Here is a 23,605-nt window from a genome sequence, read left to right on the forward strand (position 1 = left end):
TCAGAAGTGCAGGCAACTGCCTGGGGAAATCTTAAATAGATTTGCAAATAAGAGTGGCATCTTTGCTTTGGCATGAGGTTGATCTTGGCACTAACCATAACCTCATCTTTCTAATGTTCCAAAACAGTGGCCTGAGGCCAGATGGCCTTGCAAGTCCTCAGTGAGAACCCAATTTGCATTGTTTCCACCTTCCTGGTTCAATAGCTCTCTGTTTCAGGAGCCAAAGTTCAGTTTTGACCTACCTTTCAAATATGTCCTGTGGGGCAGAAGATTATGTAGCTTTTGTGTCCACTGTCATCTGAATCTAACATGTGGTAAGGCTGTTGCAATAAAGAATGGCTTTCTAGAACCCAAGGCAGTAAAATAAAGTAACACACTCCCTAGCAGATGTACAAGCTTCTCAGGATCCCAGCCCCACTGCTCTCCACCAGCCGCACCTCCGGCCACACACATCTGACATGATGTTGGCTAGAATGAATCCTTCTATCTTGCATAGAATCCATCTCTCTTAATTGCTTTATCAGTTTTTTTCATTTTGCTCTGATCTCATCTCTCATCCAATTCACTAACTCTGTTGTCAGCTTTCTCGATTTTATTTTTTTATTTCAACAACTATGTCTTTTATTTCTGGAATTTCTCTTTGGTTCTTTTTCAAACCTGCCTTCCCCTCTCCCCTTTCCAACCGCTCCATTTTCTTTGGTTGCTGGAATGTGAGTTTGATCATCTGTTTTGTCTGCTTTTTCTCACACATGCAGAGGATGGTTCCCTCTTTGTTTTATCAGTTTTTACTATGAGCTCAACTCCGGCAGGAATTGTCCTGCTCATGCCCTGGGTTGTGGGCACGTCTGTCCAGAGGTTCTGAGTATGTCTTTGCTAAAGGCCTAAAGACTTCAAGGATGCATTTTTTAAAGTAGCATCGGAATTCTGGATTTCCACACCATGTGGGCTGTTTACACTTGAAGCCAGTGTGCGCGCTCAGAGAGGGCTTAGGGGTGTAACGTCTCAGGGGAGACGCGAGCCAGAGAGGTTGGCTGGCTTCTCCCTACATCCCTAGGTTGATGTTGGTGGTTGTCCCAAGACCCAGGCTGCAGACACGCCAACTCGAGTTTTCTTTGTGCAGGGAACCTGAGTCATTCCTCATTCCCGCTGATAGGCTGGGCCTTTCTAATTCTCTTATTTTTGTTCTATTTCGTTATTGCTGCTGTTATAGTTTATGCAGCATCTCAATGTGTTTGGAAAAGGAAAGGAGTTTCATGTCTGTTCAGATTGAAAATATGCTCTAAACGTTGTAGGTGCTTTATTTTAGCTCAATTCACACCATAACCCTATGATGTACATATTATTATTACCCTCACTTTACAGATGAAGGAGTTGAGGATTAGGAAGCTTTAAGTATTTTCCCAAAGTCCAGAACATGATTCCGCTGAAATTCTTAAAGCCCGTGTGATACCCAACCCATGAGCCCCAGGCTCAGTCTGCGTGGACTCTCCGCCCCCTCCTCGGCTGCCCTGCTCATCCCCCCTCTCTGGCTGCCTTCAGCCCCAGGGCATCCCCTCACTCTGTCCGCCCCCCACTCGTACCAAAGCTTTCTCACCCTTCCCCTGCTGAAATGCATTCCATCTCGCCACCGCCTGTCCCACACACGCTTTCTCAGCCTTTCCCCTCTCTAGTACGTATGGTAGGTTCAGAGTAGGAGTGAGGGTGGAGAGGTGAGCGTGGACAAGAGAAGCGTCATCAGACCTTGGCAGTAACTTAGCTGGAGAGAGGGACAGAGGGAGGAAGTCAAAAGCAATGCCTAGTGTCCTGTCCTGCGTGACAAATCGGATGAGGAAGCATTTGCTGAGGCAGGGAACACAGGACAGGGAGCAGGTGAGGCTGGAGCACAGGGCTGTAGAGCTCAGTTTTGGCCATGGTGAGTTTCACGTGCCTGTAGAACGTCTCGTGCAGGGGTCCCCAACCCCCGGGCTGTGGACCGATAGCGGTCCGCGACCTTTTAGGAACCGGGCCGCACAGCAGGAGGTGAGCGGTGGGCGAGTGAGCGAAGCTTCTTCTGCTGCCCCCCGTTGCTCCCCGTCACTCGCGTTACCACCCGAACCATCCTCCCCCCACCCCATCCGTGGAAAAACGGTCTTCCACAAAACCGGTCCCTGGTGCCATAAAGGTTGGGGACTGCTGATCTAGTGGACCATTCAGGGGCAATATGACATGTGAGTCCATCGCTCAGGACAGAAGTATCTGCTCAAGATGCTCCTTTGCCAGTGAACGTGCAAAGTTGAGTCACTGGTTGTGTGTGGAGTGGAAAGATAAGAGGTGGATCTCAGAAGCCCACCGTGGGGGGTGTGGTTCACTTAACTTCCAGTAGAAACTCTTTGAGATTAGAAACCATGTCATTTCTTTCTCTTTATTTTCTGATAATTTTCTGCCTAAGACAGAACTGGTCTTCCTGCTTTATAGGGCTGCAGTGAGGATTAACTAGAACAAGAAAGAGGAAAAGCTGCTTTGACACTAAGAATCATGTTCCAAGACTGACTGTTGCTATGACTACCATCTTCCTGCAGCCCCCAAATGTTCGTACCTCGTGTTTCTTACAGAAGAAAAGCCGTCCAAGTCCTTGGGCCTCAGTTCCAAGCTCTCCTTGCAGCCTCATCTCCCGTTCCTCACTTTTCCCAAACCAACGTGACCCCCCTCAAGCTCTGTGTCTGTGCTCCTTCCCTCCTCCCCGTGCAATCAGATGCCCACCCGCCTCTACTGTGTCACCCTGGTGCCTGGCACAAATCTGTTTTAAGCCTTCCTATCAATTCTGTGTCCGGACTGGAAGTTGCATGAGGACAGGTACTTCCTTTTCTTCACAAAGCAGGATATGCATTTAGTAAATGTCTGTAGGAGTGAGTGAATGAGTGAATCTCCATTTGCCCCAAACCTAGTAGCTTCTTTGCCAATAGAAAGGACAGATGAATGAGGGAATAAAAGATTTCTGCTCCGTTTTCCTGGAATTTTTTCCTTGCCTTCTATTCCTAGTGGAATGTTAACAGTTCTAGCCACCCTAAATGTCACCTTCTCCCAGCCCGAAGTCTGGATCTCACAGTGCTTTGTACCTGGTCTGTAAGACTTATCTCAATTCCGATTGCATTTCAGTCTTCTGTGTATTTGATACCTAACCACCACCACCACCACCATCCCGCCCCAGATTGAAAATCTTAAAGCAAAGCACATATCTGCTAAGTGCTGCATCCCAAGCAGCCCCTAGTACACTCCCTCGCACGTTGGTTCATAGGTAAACGTATCTCACATTGAATAACTGCATTCAAAAATACCTGATTTCCTGGGAAAAGCAACTAAGAACTTCCAGTGTGGCCCTTTCAAGGACATTTGGACCAATTTGTGGGCAGCCTGATCTCCTCCTCTCTCGTGGGAGGCTTTCCCAGTTCCCAGCTCACCCTGGAGAACCAGCCTGCTCCCAGCTCAGACCTCCCTGGCACTGTCCCTGCTACCCACCCTCCTCAGCATTAGTGCCTGGGCCTCTGTCTCTGATTCATTCCCCAGCTAAACAGCAGCTGCCCCCAGCCACCTTGGGAACCACCTGCAGGTTCCCAGAGGGCACAGTGTCTTCGGTCCAGCTGAGGACTTGGGCATCATCTCAGGGGATGCCATCGGACATGCCTGGTGCCAGCTGGGTTTCCCAGGGATTTACAGACAGTCAGGAATTAAAGTTCTTCTCTCCCCCCACCAGGAATGGTCACTTTGCCTAATTTCCTTCTTTCGTGGTGGAGCCATTGCCTTGACACATTTATTTTTGCTGCCTTCTGGCTTGATCATTTTTCAGTTACAGTTTGTCTCTGCAGTTCTAATAGAGGGCTAATGCAGATGTCTTCCTGACCGCAGGTCCACATTTATGAAACCCTAATTAGGCGTTTCCTCTAGCTGCCTTCATAGATTACTTGGTGCAAGAAGTCTGCAGGCACAAGCCTCGTCTGGGCTGGAAGCCTGTTTGGAGGCCCAGCTAGGAACTCACTGGGGAAGCTCCCAGTCTTTCCTACCTCTGAGTCACTCAGGCTGCTCCACACTCCCAGAAGGCCCTACCTTCTGACCTTGGAAAAATATAAATCTTGCCACCTTTTGTGACCCATATTAAAATAAGATAAAACATATCCCACTTTCAAATTGCCAGGATTTTCTATTTTTTTTTAATACTTAATGAGGTAAAGGTACAATGCGCGAGCAATCTCACACTGTGGCAGGACTACAGATAAGCACAAACTATTGCAGAGAAAAATTTAACAATGTGTCAAGAGCCTTCAAAAATACCTCCAACGTTTGGCCCATTCCATTCCAGTAATCCCATTCCAGGAATCTCTTCCAAGGATATAATCAGATATACAGACAAATATTTATGCAAAAAGAAATTCATTATCATATCATTTATAATTGCTGGTACACAATGAGTACCTGATAAGAAGGAATAATGCAGCATAATATATAGTATAGTATAATGTAGTATATCCGTATTTTACAGCCACCTAAAATGAAGGTGGTAAAGACGTTTTAATACCAATGTTAAGTGAAACAAGCAAACTTTCACGTTGTATATACAGTGTGATCCAAATAGCCCTTTCCCAAGCATTGTTTCACAGGATATGCCTAGGGATGCTATAAATAGAAAAGTTCTGTTTTCCAAAAAGGTTGAGACGTTGTTACAGGTGTATACTTGGAGGCTGCTGGGAGCCTTGGATAGGCTAATGATGGGAAATCAAAAAACAAAAACAGAAACCAAGGCTTGGTGTTGAGCGTCACTGTGTTTACACAGGTCATCACAAGGGCTGCTGTTCCTGGAGCGCATTTCAGAAAAGCTGGGGGAGGGGGCTGCCTAGGAGAAGACTGTAACATTGACAGGGGTCGCTGCTCCTATTGAGTTATGGACTTGTTTTACTTCTTCCTTGGAATTTTTTTGTATCGTCCTACAAAAATGCCGTAAGTGTTGTGAAAGAAAGCGGGCCAGAGGACCAGCCTCCATTCAGGTTCGACAGACACAGCGTGCTGTAGAGTCAGCCAGCATGGGGATTCAACGTGGCAGCCAGGCCCAAGAGGGTGGCCACTGGAAGGGTGGTGATGGCAGCCCGGGCACGGGAGCCCCCCAGTGCTGCCTGACTGGCTCTCATGTTCTGCCTACACTTCAAAGGGCATGGGGTGTGGACAGGGTCACGGCATTGCCACCTTGTCCCTCCCCACCCGGGACTGGTCAGAGGTTTCCTGATGCCTCGGAGACCATCCCCAGGATGTTCTTAACTGGCCATCCTTGATCGCAAACCTCAAGTCCAGGGTGCACTGGGCCTCCTTGGATAAGATACTTCCTCATTCAAAACTCTCCTTGGTTCCCCACTGTTCCGTTGCCCCTAGACTCTGTCTCCAGATCTTCCTTTGTGCCACATCTACACTCTTAGGTCAACCTCGCCTGGGTCAGAGACCCACCCCAAGACCCCCACACCCAGCCCAGGGTCTGGTCTCAGGCATCAAGCAGGAGGTGGGTGTAAATCAAGTCAGGACCTCTAGTGAGATGTAGCAGGTATAGAACTGTACACCCAGTGAAGTGTGATAGGATTTGGGAGACATCGGCCTGGACCCCTCCTGCTTACCTTCCAAAGGCCCCTAAAATATTCATCAGGCTTTATGAGGTTAATGGACTTCAAAAGGAGCAATTTTCTGAGACATGAGACAGGACAGTATAAAAAGAACATTAAGGGGAAAAAATCTGACTCCAAAATGAAAGGGAAAAGATCATTTAGCATCTCCATTGGTGTTATCTATTCATGAGAAACAGCACATTTAATCCAGAGTGGGGTGTAGGGAGGACTTTGATGCCCTCACTTGGGGTCACCTTCATGCAGAACTCATCTGTCTCTGCTGCCACAGATGGCAGGGGCCATGGAGACCAGAGGACGCAGATGAGAGACGTTTCCGAGGTGGACTCCACAGGGTGCAGAGGGATTTGAGGGAGAGGGCGTGGAGAGGAGAGAGAGCCTAACCTGACTTCCAAGACACTTGCTTAGGGGATCAGAGGGAGGGGGCGCCAGTCCCCAGTCTTGTCACCTTTTGTGCTTCCTCTCCTTTCCCAAGATGCGCCATGTTGGTTTCTATTTTGGATCGTGCTGTGGGAGTTGAGTATCTTGAGGTCAGGAATGGTGACTTTATCTCGGGCCCCAATGTCTCTACCTAAGCGTTAAGGTTAGGTCTTAGGTGCAGAAGTTCTGAGGGGAACATGAGCGCAAGAGTGCTGTGCACCACGTCCGGCCAGGAAGACCCATTTGCCATCCTTCTCCACTCCCCAGGGACTCTAAGGAAGGATGAAACAGTCCTCTTGGGAGGACTGTCTGTCTCAGAATTTATTTTGCTTGAGTTGAAGGGAGCGTGAGACCAAAGCAGCTCCTCAGACGAGCCTTAATATAGAGACAAAGGAATTGGGGTGGGGGTTCCTATTCTTCTGAAACTCATTCGTCTTCCTCTTCCCATGTTCATTGCCTTCCCCTTACTCCTTTCTAACTCCTAATTTTTTCCTCTTCTATTTTCTTCTTTCCCTTTCCCTTCCTCTGCCCCTTCTCTATTTTCATCTTCATTTCTACTTCCAGTCTAGCATCTTTCTTTTTATAGCTCCATCCATCCCCAATCTTAGAAAAACAATTTCAATTGAACTTTTTCTCTTTTGAAGAACTAAGGAAAATTTCATACAGAGCAAATTTATTTCATACAGGACCCCAACCTGTCCACCAAGAACTTGCCAGCCTAGAGAGCTGGTAAATATGTGACCAAGATAATATGCCCATAGCCAAATATTTGCCTGATGATTGGATTCTCGGGTGTTCCTCTACCCCATGGTTTGCCCCATCATGTTTGACGTGAGTTTCTATAACCTCAGTGTGTATCAACCATTATGTTCATTGAGTTCTTTGCAATAAATATTGTTGACCTAAAGATCTCTTCTTCCTCTTTCAAATTAGAATAAAAGTCTGTTTGCTGTTTGAGTGCATATTCAATTTTAAGTGTTACTTCTCTTTCTTTCCACCAGATTTGCGACAAAGAATGGCATTACTATGTCATCAATGTGGAGTTTCCTGTGGTTACCTTATACATGGATGGAGCAACTTATGAACCATACCTGGTGACCAACGATTGGCCCATTCATCCATCTCACATAGCCATGCAACTTACGGTCGGCGCTTGTTGGCAAGGTAACCCTAAGTCCAGCCCTTCTTCTTGGCCCATCTGTGTATAGTCCATGAAAGGTACTGACAGGGAAAAGAGCAAAGCAAGTGGTATGAGAATCAGCCAGGAAAATTGACTATCTCTTACTAATACAACAGGACTTATAAAAATAAGGATGAATCCAGGCACTAAGCTTGTGTAATAATAAAATGCTTGACTGGAGACCAGATTTTGATTTTAGATCAACATGAACAATTTCAGGGTTGCCTCTGAGCTGCTAATGACTTTTATTGTTCTGGAACCTTATCTGGTTTCCAATTGGGGCTGTGTAGGAAAAAGGCTGAATGTGGAATCTTGTATCAAAATTGCCAGTTGGGGACTTCCTAGGTGGCGCAGTGGTAAAGAATCCATCTGCCAATGCAGGGGACACGGGTTCGAGCCCTGCCCTGGGAAGATTCCACATGCCACAGAGCAACTAAGCCCGTGCACCACAACTATTGAGCCTGTGCTCTAGAGCCTGTGAGCCACAACTACTGAGCCCACGTGCCGCAACTATTGAAGCCCACTCACCTAGGGCCCATGCTCCGCAACAAGAGAAGCCACTACAATGAGGAATCTGCACACCACAATGAAGAGTAGCCCCCGCTTGCAGCAACTAGAGAAAACCCATGTGCAGCAACGAAGATCCAACGCAGCCAATAAATAAATTAAATAAATAAATAAATAAATTTATTTATTTATTTTAAAAAAATTGCCAGTTGGCTCTGTTGATCACTGTACTGGTCAGGAGCCAAGGATCTCTTTTTGTCCCCAATCAAGTTGTCCAAGACCCCAACCCTCTGTTCCGGGAACTCACAAATATGCAGGATGTCAGGGAGTGGATTGTCCATACAGATCAAGGCCATGAGAGGTGACTCTCAAGTTCAGCTCAGCTTTGAGCCCCTTCCCTGTTCCCCAGGGACAGAGGCTCCTTGCTGTCTTCTCACTCGAAGGTCTCTGCCCTCTCCTCACTTCTGCTGCTGCTTCCTCTCCTCCAGTCCCCACACCCAGGCTGATCTCCTCTTTAGAAGCAGGAAAACCAGCGCTCTAAGCTTGCATGTAGCCTTTCTGTTCCCCATACAGATCTGTTGGCACCTTTGTTTTTGCTCCCTTAACAGCTGGGGTGTTTTGAAGTACCAATGAGAGAGCTGAGGGGAGGTAAAATGCTCCCCAAATAAACAGATTAGCACTTTGAGATGACTTAAACTCATATTGATGGATTCTTTGAAAGTTACCAGGATTTGTGACCTTGACCATTGGCCATGGGGGCTATGGGGAAAGGTGGGCCATGGTATAAGAATATACCTTCAGAGAGTAGGCTCCCTCTAGGGGAGACATAGACCCCTCTGGGTTGGGACAAAAAAATGAGTCCTGGGCAGCTCCATGTAAGAGAAGATGGAAAGAAGAGCACATGGTGCAGCCCTGAGAGCCCTAGGAATGCAAAACCCAGAAAGGAAACAAAGCAGGAATGAGGCAACAGGAGAAATTCTTCTTTTTTAAAGTATAGTTGATTTACAATGTTGGGTTAGTTTCAGGTGTACAGCAAAGTGATTCATTAGTGTATATATACACATCATAGATATTTTCAGATTCTTTTCCCTTGTAGGTTATTACAAAATATTGAGTAGAGTTCCCTGTGCTATATAGTTGGTCTTTATTGTTTATCTATTTTATATATAGTAGTGTGTACATGTTAATTCCAACCTCCTAATTTATCCCTTCCCCCACTTTCCCCTTTGGTAACAGGTAAGTTTGTTTTCTTTGTCTGTGGGTCTATTTCTACTTTGTACATAAATTCATTTGTATCTCTTCTTTTTAGAGTCCACATATAAGCAATATCATAAGATATTTGTCTTTGTCTGACGTACTTCACTTAGTCTGATAATCTCTATGTACATCCATGTTGCTGCAAATGGCATTATTTCATTCTTTTTTATGCCTGAGTAGGACAGTGTATTTTTGAGCGGAAGTCGCCTACTTGAAGTTTGATGTACATTACATGATAGTAAAAAGCTTCTCAAACATTTCAGTAGAACATGATAAGAGCTTCCTCAGTATTGCAGAATTCCCCAGGATATCAGGAAAGGAAGACTCCGTCATCTGGCAAGAGTCCGTGAAACTAATTAGTAGAGCAAGACACCGATTCAGAGGTTGCACAGAAATCATAAGTCACTGAGCACAGCTGTGCTAGAGCAATGGCCCTCTCATGTGGCTCAGGGCCCCAGCCGGACACCACAGCCAGCCTGTGGATATTTTGGAAAATAGCTTGGATGCTGCCCACAAAATAAGGGGGCCCTAATCATGTCCTCATCATGACTCTTCCCTAGAGGCCCTCAGGGACCACATCTGGATCCCTGTCACCCTAGCCTGCCCTCGGCTCTATAAGGCCAGCTGAAACCACTGTTTCCCAGTTACATGCCAACTGGATAGAACAGTCCCAACAAAATAAAAAATGATTTTATAAAGAATTAAGATGATGTCTTTGGATCAGTTAGAATAGGCTAAGTTGTGCTGCAGTGACAATCAAGCCCCAGTTCTCAGTTACTTAAAATAATTCTCACTTCATATTCACTGCAAAAAAATGGGGGCTCCTCTCTGCTTTTCCCAAGCAGACAGAGCAGCCACACTGCTGCACACTGAGTAAGAAGAAAAACAAAGCATGATGGATGATGCACAAGCCCTTAAAGCTTCTGCCTGCAAATGACACCAATCATTTACCAGCAAAAGCAAGTCACATGACCACACCTAACTCCAACAAGGCCAGAAAGTGAAATCTACCATGTGTCTGGAAGGGAAACTGAAAATGTATAAATAACACTTATGGACACCATGGTCTGTTCACTTAGTCAACAATATTTGTTTGACTTTCCTTCCCACATTAAAAATACAACCACCTTTTTCTAAATGAGACAACCCAAAATTTCCCCCTGTTACTGACTCCAAGTTCAATGTACAGGTTCTCTGAGTGATTCCTGATGATCTTTTCATCAGACTGAGATGCATAGGAGGCTCTATAACAGGCCCAGATGTGGCTCCATTTGATCTGGAGACCTATACACTAACAAGTAGAAGGATGTGCTTCCACCACAACCAGCACCCTCTCCATACACACACACACGCAGACACACACACACACACACACACACACACACACAGGATACAGTAGTGGAATGAGGCAGAATAATCAAAAAACACTTCCACTAAGTAAGAGGAATAATTAGAGAAACACTTCAGTCTTTGGTCCACAGCAATTCTGAAATCCCTCTGGGCAGATGCTGTAAGGGCCCCTACCCTAGGGTGGGACATGTTCTTTGTGATCTTTGACTTGATTCTCTGAGAGGTGATTCCTTCTTCAATATCCCCCTAGGCCACATCTGAATATGACATTGTCACTCCATAAATAGAAGCTCCAATATTATACCTGATTACAATTTATTTAAAAGCTTTCCACAAAAATGCTTTTCAAACCAAAGTACATGTTTATTTTATAAGAATGTGGGGGAAAGAATGGCTACTAGGGTATTTAAGTATTTCTGTCCTCTTCTCAGATAGATGTTAGGACCATTCTTCTTTGGAGTAAGGTGTGGCCATGTGACTTGCTTTTGCCGATTAAATGTGAGTGAGAGTGCCTTATGTCATTTCCTGGAGGAAATTTTAAGAGCCACTGTTGCAAGGAGGCCCTTTATGCACATGGGATATTTATAGTCCTGTGAGAAAGCACTAGTAAGTCCCCACTTGTGGATAAAGAACCTGAGAGTCTGAAAGTTGACGTAGCTTACCAAAGGTCACCCCATCAATCTGCCTGACCCCAACTCTTGAGAGCCTGTTCTCCTTCTACTGTGGCTTGCTGCCCTTGTTGCTGGTTGGTCATCTTGTTGATGTGATTATGTGTTAGGGAAAATGCAGGAACTGATATGTATTGATATAAATACTATAAAACCTTTACCTTCTGAAATATCTGATAATTCTGGAATCAAAAAGCCACAGAAACTCTGCATTCCCTTTGCTAATCTCTTTCTATATACTTCAATTAACCCTCTACAGAGCAAGAAAAAAAGGGTTGAGGCTTAGGAGTCATAAAAAATTGAGTTTGAGTCAAATTCCAGCCCTGCCACTTACTAGCTGTGTGGACCCAGCAGAATCCCGAAATTCCTTGAGCCCCTGCAGTCTCATCTATTTTTTTTTTTAATCTAGAGTAATACCTACTCCTTATTATAAGGATTAGGTGCTGGGTGCATGGAGTGTGCTTGCCATGTTTCAGTCGAATGAATGTGTAAATTTGAAAACATCTGCTCATCGCCTCCTCCACCTCCTTCTCTGCTCCTTGCACCTAAACCCAATATGGCAGGTTGTCCTCAAGACCTTGGTACACCCTGGCCTCTGTGATTCCGGTTTCCCCATGACTCCCTGAATGCACTGACCTTCTCCCCTTCCCCAGGACAAACCCTCAGACACAGACCCTGCCTTCCCAGGTCCATCTGTAGGTCAGAAAGAAGGTCATTGAGGCTGGAGAAGAGTCAGTCAGAAGACAAGTACTGGAAGATGGTGGTATAGACATGAACCTCATCATCCAGGCTTCTGGGCATGGAGAGGATTTGGGTATCTTCTTTGAGAGGAATGATAATGTATTGGTGAATTTTCAGCATGGGAGAAAAATCCTTTAAAATCTTTAAAATTGGGCTTTATGGGATGAATAAGAGTTCGCTAAGGAAATAAAGACAGCAACAGCACATGGCATGGCAGAGAAGCTCGATGTCAGCATGCCCAGGGTGCCTTATCACCAGAACATGCATGGACCAGAATGAGCGGCGAGGAGGCTGAGATAAGGAGTTGAGACCAGACCATAGGACACCATCTTGCCTTGCTAGGAGCATGGACTCTCGTGGATATTTACATGTTCCCTGGGGCCATGTCTTTGTCTTGGACAGAGACATCAAAAGGTCTTTCAACAGAAAAAAGCACTGTGAAATTGATGGCCTATGATGCAGCCCTTATCTCGGCATGTTTCTGAACCTTCCGAAGTCCACTTATATACACATTATAAGCCCACTGTGTGAACAAACCCTTTTGGGCCTGTACTTGTGGGGAGTTTTTCAGGTACTTTTGAGGTTGGAAAGGGAACTGGTTCCCAGTTGTGAAATTTCCAATCGGGGTTTAACAACGAGAATAGAATATAATGTGCTAGCAGCTGCTTGCGGGGTGCTCCCTGGACCAGGCTCCAGCACTGAGGCTGGGCAGTGCTCTGCAGCCCCAATTAGCCTAGTGTGTCCTGTTCACGAATGTGAAGGCCAAAGTAATCAGTGGAAATTCATTTTCATTGGTATTTTTTTCCAGCAATTAAAAAAAAAATTGAGACTTCATTTACACTTAAGAAATGCCACCAGTATGGCCTAGAACAGGCAGCATATTTTAATTCTAGAGAAGGGCTTTTGAAGTCAGGATGGTCCTTGCATCTCAAAAGAGTCCTCCTTCCTCTGTGTGGCCGCTGCACATCACCTGGCCATCACCTCTGTGCTCCTTGTCAGTGTTCTCAGGATGGAATCAGACCCTCTCTCCTGGCCGAGCTCAGTCTGTACTGACTCAGAAACTGCTGCTTTTAAACAAATACCAGGTCCCTGTCTCTCTCTGGGTCACACCATGGGAGAAGTTCGTTTAAAAGACTAATTAATGTGTCCGTGTCCTTAGAGTCCCTACTCATCCACTTCTAACAACAAAAATTCAAGTTCTATTCACGTATGATGAAAATTGTATAATTATATCTGCTTTGCACCTGGACCTCTACACTGGACCAAACCACCCAGGGCCTGTAACTCAGCTGTCATGGGAGTGAGTCGGGAAGGCTGCTGATGTGTCAGATCAGGGACTTAGGGAATCCCTGGAGTTTCAGAGAGATGCCCCAGCAGGTCACACTGCAGGGCACCTCTCCCCCAACACGACCACCAGAGCATCTCTGTTTTATCTATTTTGTATGATATCAGCGCAAGGGTTGTTTTAATGAAATGGCTAAACATGCTTGAAGAAGCACAGTTCTAGACATGCACCCCAGAAAACATCATCCCTCCCTCTGCCTGAGCCGCATCTGCTCTTGGTGGAGCTCATCATAGGCTTCCCTGCTTGTGGCTCTGTCCCCAGCGACCACCTCATCCCCGCCTCTCCTGGGGACTCTCCTGAAGTGCTTTGGACCTTGACCTTCCTAGAGCGTGCAGCTTTGCCTGTTCCCGACAATGGCACCTGCCCCTGGTTGTGGATGGGGAGGGCTTTCTACCCTAGCTCTTGTCTAGCTAAGTCCTACCCCATACTTAACAAATAAAGCAGCAGGAGATAAAGAAGGGGATGGTTCTAAAAATTAGAGCCTGTTAAGGGATGGACACAGAACCCCCATTGTGGCTTTGGGGGCCAAGGCAAAGAATATGAATTGCCAAAAAAGGAATAAAAAGGCAAAAATAACCCTAAGGTTTGCAGTAATCAATAGCATCTGTTCCTCAGACAAAGAGGGATTGGAGCCACACGTGGTCCTGAGATCTGGTGTACATTTTCAGGTCAGTTTTTTACCAGACACTAAAATTAGTGCAGAGACTTGGAGTACATGCCGTCACTTAATAAGCTTGGTCTAATTTAATACAGATTCTCTTAATAAAGTCTGTGTTGAAATTATTTTGCATCCCTGAGGGTCTCTGCTGCTAGGAGAGAGGCACGTGCTAGCATAGTCTGCCTTACATTCAAGCGGCATTTCCCAAGAGCTTCATGAAGCTCAGGTCCCACGAGTTCCACAAGGAGGCCAAGGTCAAGTTTGGGAAATCACATAAACCATCCCCACAGCACCACACTGGAGAGTCACAGTGCACATTCGCTTATTCAAATCTCTCAAAAGCCCACCAAGAAAGCAATCAGTTTGACATTACTGAACCTATGTTTCTCAATCTTATTTCACTATGGAACTCACTCTTTGTGAAATAGTGTTCCTGGAGCACCGTTTGGGAAACACCTCATTGAAGTTATTAATGCAGGTCTCCATCCCCTTCTAGGACGTGAGTTTGCAGAAGGCAAGGACTATCTGCTCTCAAAGATGCTGCCCCCCTCCTCTTTCCTCCTACTTCATGTCCTGGAGGGCAATAATTAATGCTTACTGAATTATATCCCATTTTTGAGTCTGTTTTGACAAAGGTGTATGGTTCATGGTTTGACACACAGGGATGACTTACAGGGTGTCTCTTTGCACTCTTTTTATTAAAAAATCAAGAAAAGATGATCCTAGGACCTGGAGTTCGTTTGACATGAGGGTATATTGGTTTAAAGACAACACAGAAGAAATCAGCTTTAAAATTCAGGGATTCATGTGTGGAAACCCAGGATAACTGAGTTACAATTTTAACTTTGACTCTTATTCTGAAAGTTATGTTAATTAGGAAATTTGACAAGGATCTTAGAGCGAAAATAGTATCATTTTAGCTTCTCTGAGAAACACACCAGGGCAGGGAGAAAAAAAAGAAAGAAGCCACTGAATAAAGAGATAGAAAACTCACATGACATCATCTCATCTCAGAGTTCCTTGGTTCTCGCTGTCACCAGAACTAGTGGCCAGTTTAGAGTTCCTGCACTGTGCTCAGCTCTCACTCGTCTGCTCTTTAACAACCCTATGGCGTGGGTGTGATTATCATCCCCATTGTACAGATGAGGAAACTGAGACTCAGAGACATAAGGACCTTGGGAAGGGTCAACCAGAGCCTGGATTTGCACCCGGGTCTGTGCCACCCGGAGCCCTCACTGTTAATTACTCTGCTACACCACCTCTGCTTCTAGGGATGTGTAAAGTCAGATGGCATTTCACAGCCAAGTAAGGAAGATGAGAGGCTTCTGGAATCTGGGGTCAAATAGTTTGTCCAAACTCCCTGGGCATTTTTCCTACAGATCAGACAAAATCAGGCTAAGGCCAAAGGTAACAACTGGCCCATCAGGCATTATGGTTTAACGGGAGGGCTGAGTTTGGAGTCAGAAGAGAATTCTAGACCCTCAATGCTGCTGCTTATCTGCTCTCGGTCTTTGAAGATAGTGCCTTGCCTCTGTGGTCCTGGAGAGTGGAGGGGCCATCCTGGGTGATATATGAGGGCCTTTCCAACTCCATGAATTTAGGTCTCCAGTCTCAGAGTACTGACTTTTGGGGTCATCCCAGAAGTTCTATATTTCGCTCACTTAGAACATGCCATGGAAATGTCTGCTGGAAAGGCTGAAGGGATGGAGACAGAAAAACCGAAGGATGGAGAAAGCCTACTGAGAATGTGTTAAGTCCAGCCCTGAAAGCAGAGCACCCCTGTCCACAAGTCCCTGCAGCTGGAGTTCAACCCCCTGGGATTGTGTGGACAGTTTTTTTGGTTTTTTTAAAATCTTTATGGGAGTGTAATTGCTTCACAGTATTGTGTCAGTTTCTGCTGTACAACAAAGTAAATCAGCCACGTGTATACATATATCCCCATATCCCCTCCCTCTTGAGCCTCCCTCCCAACCTCCCTATCCCACCCCTTTAGGTCTTCACAAAGCATCAAGCTGATCTCCCTGTGCTCTGTAGTAGCTTCCTACTAGCCATCTATTTCACATTTGGTAGTGTGTATATGTCAATGCTACCCTCACACGATATCCCAGCTTCCTCTCCCCCCAGTGTCCTCAAGTCCGTTCTCTATGTCTGCATCTCTATTCCTACCCTGCCACTAGGTTCATCAGTACCATTTTTCTAGATTCCATATATATGTGTTAGCATACGGTACTTGTTTTTCTCTTTCTGGCTTACTTCACTCTGTATGACAGACTCTAGGTCCATCATCCACCTCAGTACAAATAGCTCCATTTCATTCCTTTTTATGGCTGAGTAATATTCCAGTGTATATATGTGTGTGGACAGCTTTAAAGCTGCAGCTTATGAGGTCTATTACACACTTCACTTAGTCTTTGCATTCCGTGGGTGTCTCCATCACTGAAATGAGGAAATGAGAGAAAGCAAGATTTCAGACGGTCTCACCATTTGCCTTGCTCGAAATTGATATCCAACCATCCGTGAAATTATGTTCATTGAGGAGCATCCCCATGCACGAGCCATGCACAGAGCAGCAGCCAACTCAGGCAAGAGGGAGCGTGGCCCCCACTCCTTTCCATGTGTTTCTCAGGCTAAATAGCTGTGGGGTAACAGCAGGAAAAAAAAAAAAAAAAAAAAACAGCGGCATTCCGCACACACTTTGCAAAGGGAAGAGACTTACTACGTCCACACAACACAGATCTCATACTCAGAGGAAAGTGAATATTACTGATTCTAAAGCTCTGTGAATAGTGGGTGGGCCCAACTCTCAGTGGAAAGAAAGCTGATGGAGAGTTCACTCCCAATGCAAAGTCCAGCTCAGAATAACACAGGCTACGTTAAATCACATTTGCCAAATGCTATTATTTTTCAAGACAACTGTGTTTCCCAGCAAACTTGACACAAATCATTGTGAGTTGCTGCTGAAATCATTCAGTGTCTACAGAACCCAGTGTACTTGGACATTCTTCCCCAGTCTTGTGTCAGTCCCAACCTGTCCCCATCTTTCTGAAGCAGCCCAGTCATGACATCCTCCAAGAAGTTCTGCTCGAACCCTCATGGCCATAAACATCATATAGCATGCAGGTCAAAGGCTTGGGAGGAGCAAGACTTGAGTTTGAATCAGTTTCACTAACTTCTGCCTGTGGGGCCTTAGGCAAGTTACCTAGCTTTGAAAACATCATTTGTAGAAAGAGTTGTAAGTTTAGCAGGTAAGAATCTGGACTCACAAAGAAAAAAGTAGTTTTTCCACATCCAACTTAGTTTCACGTCAAGCCCCTCTTCTACCTGAGTGGAGGACATTTAACTTTGGCAAATTTGGAATTCTCCCAGGTCCGTAGGGTGCCAGCTGACTTCAGGGGGCTGTATTGCATAAGGTGCTAGGGTGTAGAGGGCCATCTTTCCATGCAGGTATTCACTGAGATGATGCCCATCTCTTTGGGCCGCAGTCATTAATGGTCCTTCAGGGCCATCAGTGCTCTCTGTAGTTCCTTGCCTTACTTAGGGGCACAGAAATAATCTCTGCTGCTTCTCATGCTCTCTGTAAAACCATCCGTGGTCCATCTGTCCAGATGTGTCAGGCTGGCATTCCCTCCCAACATCACACACATGATTCAGCGCTCAGCCCAGGTGGCGGGCCTCAGGTGCCCTCATTCTACATCTCTGTCGTCCTGTCCCCCCACCCCTTCCCTGCCACCCCCCAGTCTAGGGTATCATTTCCTAGACTGGGCGGAAGGCAGATTTTCTTCCTCTATTTTTCCCCAGCTGTTGAAGATACCCACATCTTGCCTACCCTCCTAAAGGTTTAGGATTCTGCAGATGAAATCAAAGAAGAGACTCAGCTTCAATCCCCATCTGCTCTTCCCCCATCACAGCCCTCCTTGCGGCAATAAGTACAAGGCAGAGATGCACCTAAGTGGAGCAGAAGATGGGAGAAATCAGAAGAGAGGCATATTCTTATTCACCTGATGAATATTTCTTTATTACGGCCCAGAAGGCCAGATTTGATTTTAGAAGTCTTTTAGTAAAAAATTGTGGCTTCAGAAAAAAATGAAGAATAAGAGAGGCTACGATCTCAAAAGTACTATCTTGCCACTTAATCATTAAATAAAATAGCATATGAAAGAATTTGCCATGTTTTAAGGACTCAATAATAAATCATGGCTATTATTTTTCCCCTCTGATCTGTTGGACGCATTATTTATATCAAGTGTTTGGAAATCAACCGTGCACTGCCTTAGAACATCTACTGTACTGGAAACTTACTCATAATTTTACTTTACTTTTCCAGTATCTATACTTTATTCTCCCAACTGAACGTGAGCTCCTGGAGAACACGGTCCCAATCTTATAATCAACTGAATCGAACAGAAGGCGAGGCAAGCAGCAAACACTTTTAAAATGTGTGCAGATCTAGCCTCAGGAATCCAAAATCATGTTTGCAAATATTTAGAGAAGGTTCTTTGTGTTAGCAATCAGGTTATTTTCTGTTCTTAAAATAATTCACGAGCATGCGTATGTCTAAATGGTAGCAGGGGAGCCATGTGGTGTGTGCAGACACCCTAGGTATTAAATAGAAAGAGATTTTTCAATGTATCCATTATTTTTTTTTAAATCCTACCTCACAACTACCTCTGAGTGCAAACATATTTCCAATTTTTGCTGGCCTCCTATTGCAAAATGCTAATTGAATTGCTTTCCTGGAGCTGCGTCATTAATAAATAGAGTACATCACAGATCTGGGATTCTTGAGTTAAAAATAGGAAACGTGGATGTTTTGCTGAGCCAAAATAGTATGTACGAAGATGTCTTGGCATCCAGGAGAGTCGCAGAGTGTGGTCTTTAAGGATGGAGCTGCCGAGTGAGCAGATGGGGCCTGGATGGCAGAGCACCGCGGCTCTCTCTCAACCACACTCTAGGCTGGGGCTGCCCAGTACCACCAGGATGCCCAGCTGGTCCAGAGCATGGATGGATGTACTCACTCTCTAGAAGCCCAGATTTCACTAATTCCTGCTCGTGTGGCCTTGGCCTCTTTCTCCTCTCGAAGCCCGAGTTTGCTCCTCTGTCTATACAATGGGTACCTACCTCCCAAGAGTTTCATGAACATTTCAACAAGATGATGTACATTGCAGACTTCACATAGTGTTGGGCACATAGTTTGTGCCCAGTAATTGAGACTTGTTGTTGGATCTGCTGCTCTAAGTGGGGGACAAGACGGGGAAGAGATGACCACCTGGATGCCCTGGAGGGTAGTAGCCCTACTATTCAGATCCAGGCTCACACCCTTCTTCCTGCAGGTCAACAGAAGTGTCCCTTTGCTAGGGCAGGGACATGCTAATAGCTGTGAGGAGCACCTTATCCATGAGGGCTTCGAGGGCCTGAATCCAAAGACCCCACTTTGGCTCCCCGTACCCAAAGCCATGGCCACCTCAGGTCATCCCTCAAAGCCAAATCTGTGGGCTGAACACTTCAATAATGTCTTCACCTTTCATTTCCAATGTGAAGATGCTCTGGGTGGCAAGTAACAAAGGTCTGGGTTAAAGCAACTTAAGCTGTAAAGATGATTGGCTCCCACAGCTGAGGACACGCTGTGGTAAAGCAGGGAGGAGGTCCGCTCAGGATTCGCTCAGCCTGCTGTGCCCTCCTGGCTCGCTGCCTCCAGGTATTGCCGTGTTTGTCCCTGGTCTGCTTGTAGGTTGGCTGCAGCTGCTCTCAGCCTTCTATCTTCACATAATGATCTGCAGGGAAAGAGAGCAAGAGTAGGTTCCAGAAACTTTCTAGAGAGAAGATGGAAGCTCTTTTCCCAGAGGCTGCTGGTCAATTTCTGCACTCATCTCATTGGCTTAAATTTGATCTCGTGATTATCCTTGGACCAACCCCTGTGGCTTTTTGGATGCTGGGTGCTGATTGGCTTCATCTTGGTACGAGGGTCCCAAGTACACGCCTGATTCAGTCCCTGGAGCAATGGAGATGGGATAACGTGATTAGCTTGGACTAGAGTCCATCCCTGGAACTAGAGTCAACCCCCCAAACCTCAGGGCTGCTGTTGCAAGAGGGCAGGAGCGAGATGGATGCTGGAGAGACACCACAGGTCCACTGCTCTGCTGGACCATCTCCTTCCACTTAGCAAACAATTATGAAGTGTCCACTGTATGCCAGGGAGGGCACAGGATGCCCAATGACACAGGGACAGGGGCCCATGTTGTTGAGAGTGTAAATGAGCCAACTCATGCAAAGTGCCTGGGGCAGCCCTCAGCCCCTAAAACCTGCACAGTATTGTTTTCATACTCATGCATGAGTATTCCCTGACATTCAGGAGACAGACTTAAACAATCAATTCTACCAGTGTATGAAGAGGGCCAAGAGTAAGCCTGCAGTGGCATAAAGGAGAGAGATCACTTAAGGAGTATGCAGAAGCCCAGCCTCAAGAAGTGTATAGCCTCATGGTTCTTAACCTTGACTTCATGTTTGATTCACCCAAAGGAGATAGAAGAATGGATAAAGTAGATGTGGTACGTACACACAACGGAATATTACTCAGCCATAAAAGAGAATGAAATATAATGCCATTTGCAGCAACATGAGTGGAACTAGAGATTATCATACTAAGTGAAGTAAGAGAAAGACAAATATCATATTATAATATCGCTTATATGTAGAATCTAAAAAAAAAAAAGATACAAATGAACTTACGAGACAGAAAGAAACTCACAGACACAGAAAACAAACTTACGGTTACCAGAGGAGAAAGAGCGGGGTGAGGGATAAATTAGGAGGTTGGGATTAACATATACACACTACTATATAGAAAATGATAACCAACAAGGACCCACTGTATAGCACAGGGACCTCTACTATACTCAATATTTTGCAATATTTTATGATAACCTATAGGGGAGAAGAACCTGATAAAGAATATATATGTGTGTATATATATATATAGAGAGAGAGAGAGAGAGAGCTGTGCTATATACTTGAAACTAACATAAAGATGTAAATCAAGTATACTTCAATTAAAAAAAAAAATCCCCACACCAGTTAGGTCACAATTTCTGAGGGTGGGACCCCGCACCAGGATCAGTTTATCTTTTTAAAGATCCCCAAGTGATTAAAATGTGTAGCCGAAGTCGAGAGCCACCCTTTATAGGCTCTTGAAGACATACAGCACAGGTACATTAACTAACAATGCTGAGCTGTGAGGGCGCATTAAAATGAACTATTTGTGTTCCAGGCTCAGAACAGGAAGAGGGCAAGGTGGGCAGGGAGCTTAAGGGGCCTTGAGGAATTGGTGGGATCTGCCTGATCTGAGCAGTTTGGGAGGTGGTATCCGTGTGAGAGGAACAGGTGTGAGCAAAGGTATGTGTGCAAACCTAGAGGGTGTATCAGTCTGGACCCAATCGGGAGAGAGAAACCACACGGTAATTTCAACGAGGAAATGTAACAAATCATTAACTATAACAAACTATTAGAATAATGAAGGATTGGCTGCCCAGTAGGGAGAACGCTGAATACAATAGGAATACAGATATCAGGATACCCACCCCCCAGGGCTGAGAAAGAGCACCTGGTGGAGAGCCCTCTGCAGCCCAGGCTGAGGTCCAGACTTTGCTGAGACAGCGTGGCTCACTGATGGGCAGAGAAGTCTCTGTGGTGTTCCTCTGGCAGAACCTTCTGGGGAAAGCTGTTCACAGGGAGGTTTCTTATGGAGCACACCAATGGGGGCGCTGCTGAGACAGCACAGAAGAACCAGGAGGCAAAACCGAGCAATATCCCCTATAAGCAAGTGGAGGCTCAGAGAGGCTACAGAACCTCCCTGGGGAATTGCCACACCTCGAGTTCCACCCAGATCTATCTTTCTTGTAGGTTCAGCTGCCTCTCTGAACAAACAGAAGTGTAAGATCAAGACTAAGATCATTTACGTAGGCTGCCCAGGGATGGAAGGGGTCTGTGCTCAGTGAAGTCAGTGGGGAGGTCCTCCTGGGGGAGATAAGGCTTCCATTGGACCTTAGGGGGCACTTTTATTTTAAGGAATTTTGGAAAATGAGGGAGAAAATGGGAGGAGGTAGCTTCCGGGCTGCCTTTGCAACACAAGCCGCGTTGAACAATTTCACATGCTGAAGAGCCAGCCCTGGCTCAGATAAGGACTCAGCATAATCAGCAGAGGGAATAGTAAAGAACTCGTAGGCAATGAGAAGGTGGTCAGAGGTAGAACAGAATCAACGAAGCCCGTATATGTCAAAGAGCCTGAATTTGAGCAGATGTGAAATCAACTCACTGCGAGAGAGCCAGAGCCCAGGGACATGGGGCTTCTAGGACCCCTCAATTGCATGCCAGCTTCTCTATGGAGTGAATACAGGGGAGCAAATGTCAGCTCTGCAGTCACATGGGCCAGGACTAGAGTACCAGCTCCAGCATTTAGCTGTGTGTCCTGGGGCAAGTCCCTCAACCTTTCTGATTCCCAGGGTTCCTCATCTGTCAGTTGGAAACAATGATCCCTTCTTTGTAGGCTCACTCGGGTGAAGTCCCCAGCAGACAGCCTGGTGCACAGCATGGCTTTCATCACTAATAGATCCCCTCTTTCCTACATTTACTTCATAGGCCCTTCTCTCTTATAAGACATGCCATGGCCTCTGAAACTAAGCATTTTAAATTCATGAATTCCAGAATCCTAAATAGGTGCTGCTTGGAGGTGTGCCAAGGTCTTGGTGGCCAATAACATCCTCTTGAGATTCTGGCTGCAGAACTCTGTGCTCACCACTTGGAAGGAAAAGCTCAGATTTAGGAGATGCAGCCACTGTGTCCTTGGTTCCCTGACCAGATGGCGCCTTGAAGCGATGTTTCCTACGCAGTCTCCACAGGGCAAATAACAATGCTTCTTTATCTTTCAGGAGGAGAAGTCACCAAGCCACGCTTTGCTCAATTCTTCCACGGCAGCCTGGCCAGTCTCACCATCCGCCCAGGCAAAATGGACAGTCAGAAAGTGATTTCCTGCCTGCAGGCCTGCAAGGAAGGACTGGATATCAACTCCCTGGAAAGCCTGGGCCAGGGAATAAAGGTAAGGAAGGAGCCAGCATTGCCCCCCGCAAGACGATGCTTTGAGAGGCATGGGCTGCTGAGCACCAGTGCATTCCTGGAAGCCGAGTCATTTCCTGCCGCATCACACAGAGATGATGCGCGTGGCAGAGGTGCCGCCACGGCCAGGAGATTCGTGACCATGACTGCACGACAGACGTGGTGCCGTTTCCTGAAATTCCTCGATGAAGCCTTTGAGTGTAATCAATTCAGTGCACAAAAGCAGGCACACGTTCAGTGTCCACCTGGAGGGAGCTGTTATATTTCATTGTTTCCTGAGTTGGTGGGTTGCTTTGTTGTTTATTTGCCCAAAGGAACTGAAGGAGCATGCAAGGATGCTTTTTCAGAAATACAGCAAAGTAGAATTAAAAGTTTGGACCATGGAAAATACTAATTATAAAGAAAGGGGTGGAATTAGAAAGCAAATACAGAGGTTACTGGGTCTTCACGTTATTAAGCTGAGGCCCAGACTGGGCTCCAGGCAATGTCTGGTCCTCAGAGGGAACATGAGCAGATTCATGATTTTCGTCATCCATGCAAAATACGACTAAATAAAACTAGAGTGTTCCAAGGGAATCCAAGCTACATTTTGAGGAAAGCTCCTCCTGAGGAGGGCAGGATGTGGCTGACTGTCCTCATCAAGCACCCCATTCCCCACGACGGCAGGGATCGTTCTGGCCTCACCCTGACCAAGGAGTACCCGCCAGCCCTGGGCCTCGGGGTCCTGAGCAAGGAGCG

General features: G+C 46.0%; 1 protein-coding gene across 1 annotated transcript in view; it reads left to right on the top strand.

Annotated features, from left to right (window-relative positions):
• The window catches only part of CLSTN2 (calsyntenin 2), a 611,171-nt gene that overhangs the window by 567,444 nt on the left and 20,122 nt on the right, over positions 1 to 23,605 (top strand). Inside the window, exons 9-10 of the mRNA XM_057738942.1 lie at positions 7,058 to 7,220; positions 22,684 to 22,850. Coding sequence (XP_057594925.1) covers positions 7,058 to 7,220; positions 22,684 to 22,850 — 330 coding nt within the window. The remainder of the gene's footprint in view (positions 1 to 7,057; positions 7,221 to 22,683; positions 22,851 to 23,605) is intronic.

This window comes from Hippopotamus amphibius, chromosome 6, assembly GCF_030028045.1.
Source record: "Hippopotamus amphibius kiboko isolate mHipAmp2 chromosome 6, mHipAmp2.hap2, whole genome shotgun sequence".
NCBI classification, from domain to species: domain Eukaryota; kingdom Metazoa; phylum Chordata; class Mammalia; order Artiodactyla; family Hippopotamidae; genus Hippopotamus; species Hippopotamus amphibius.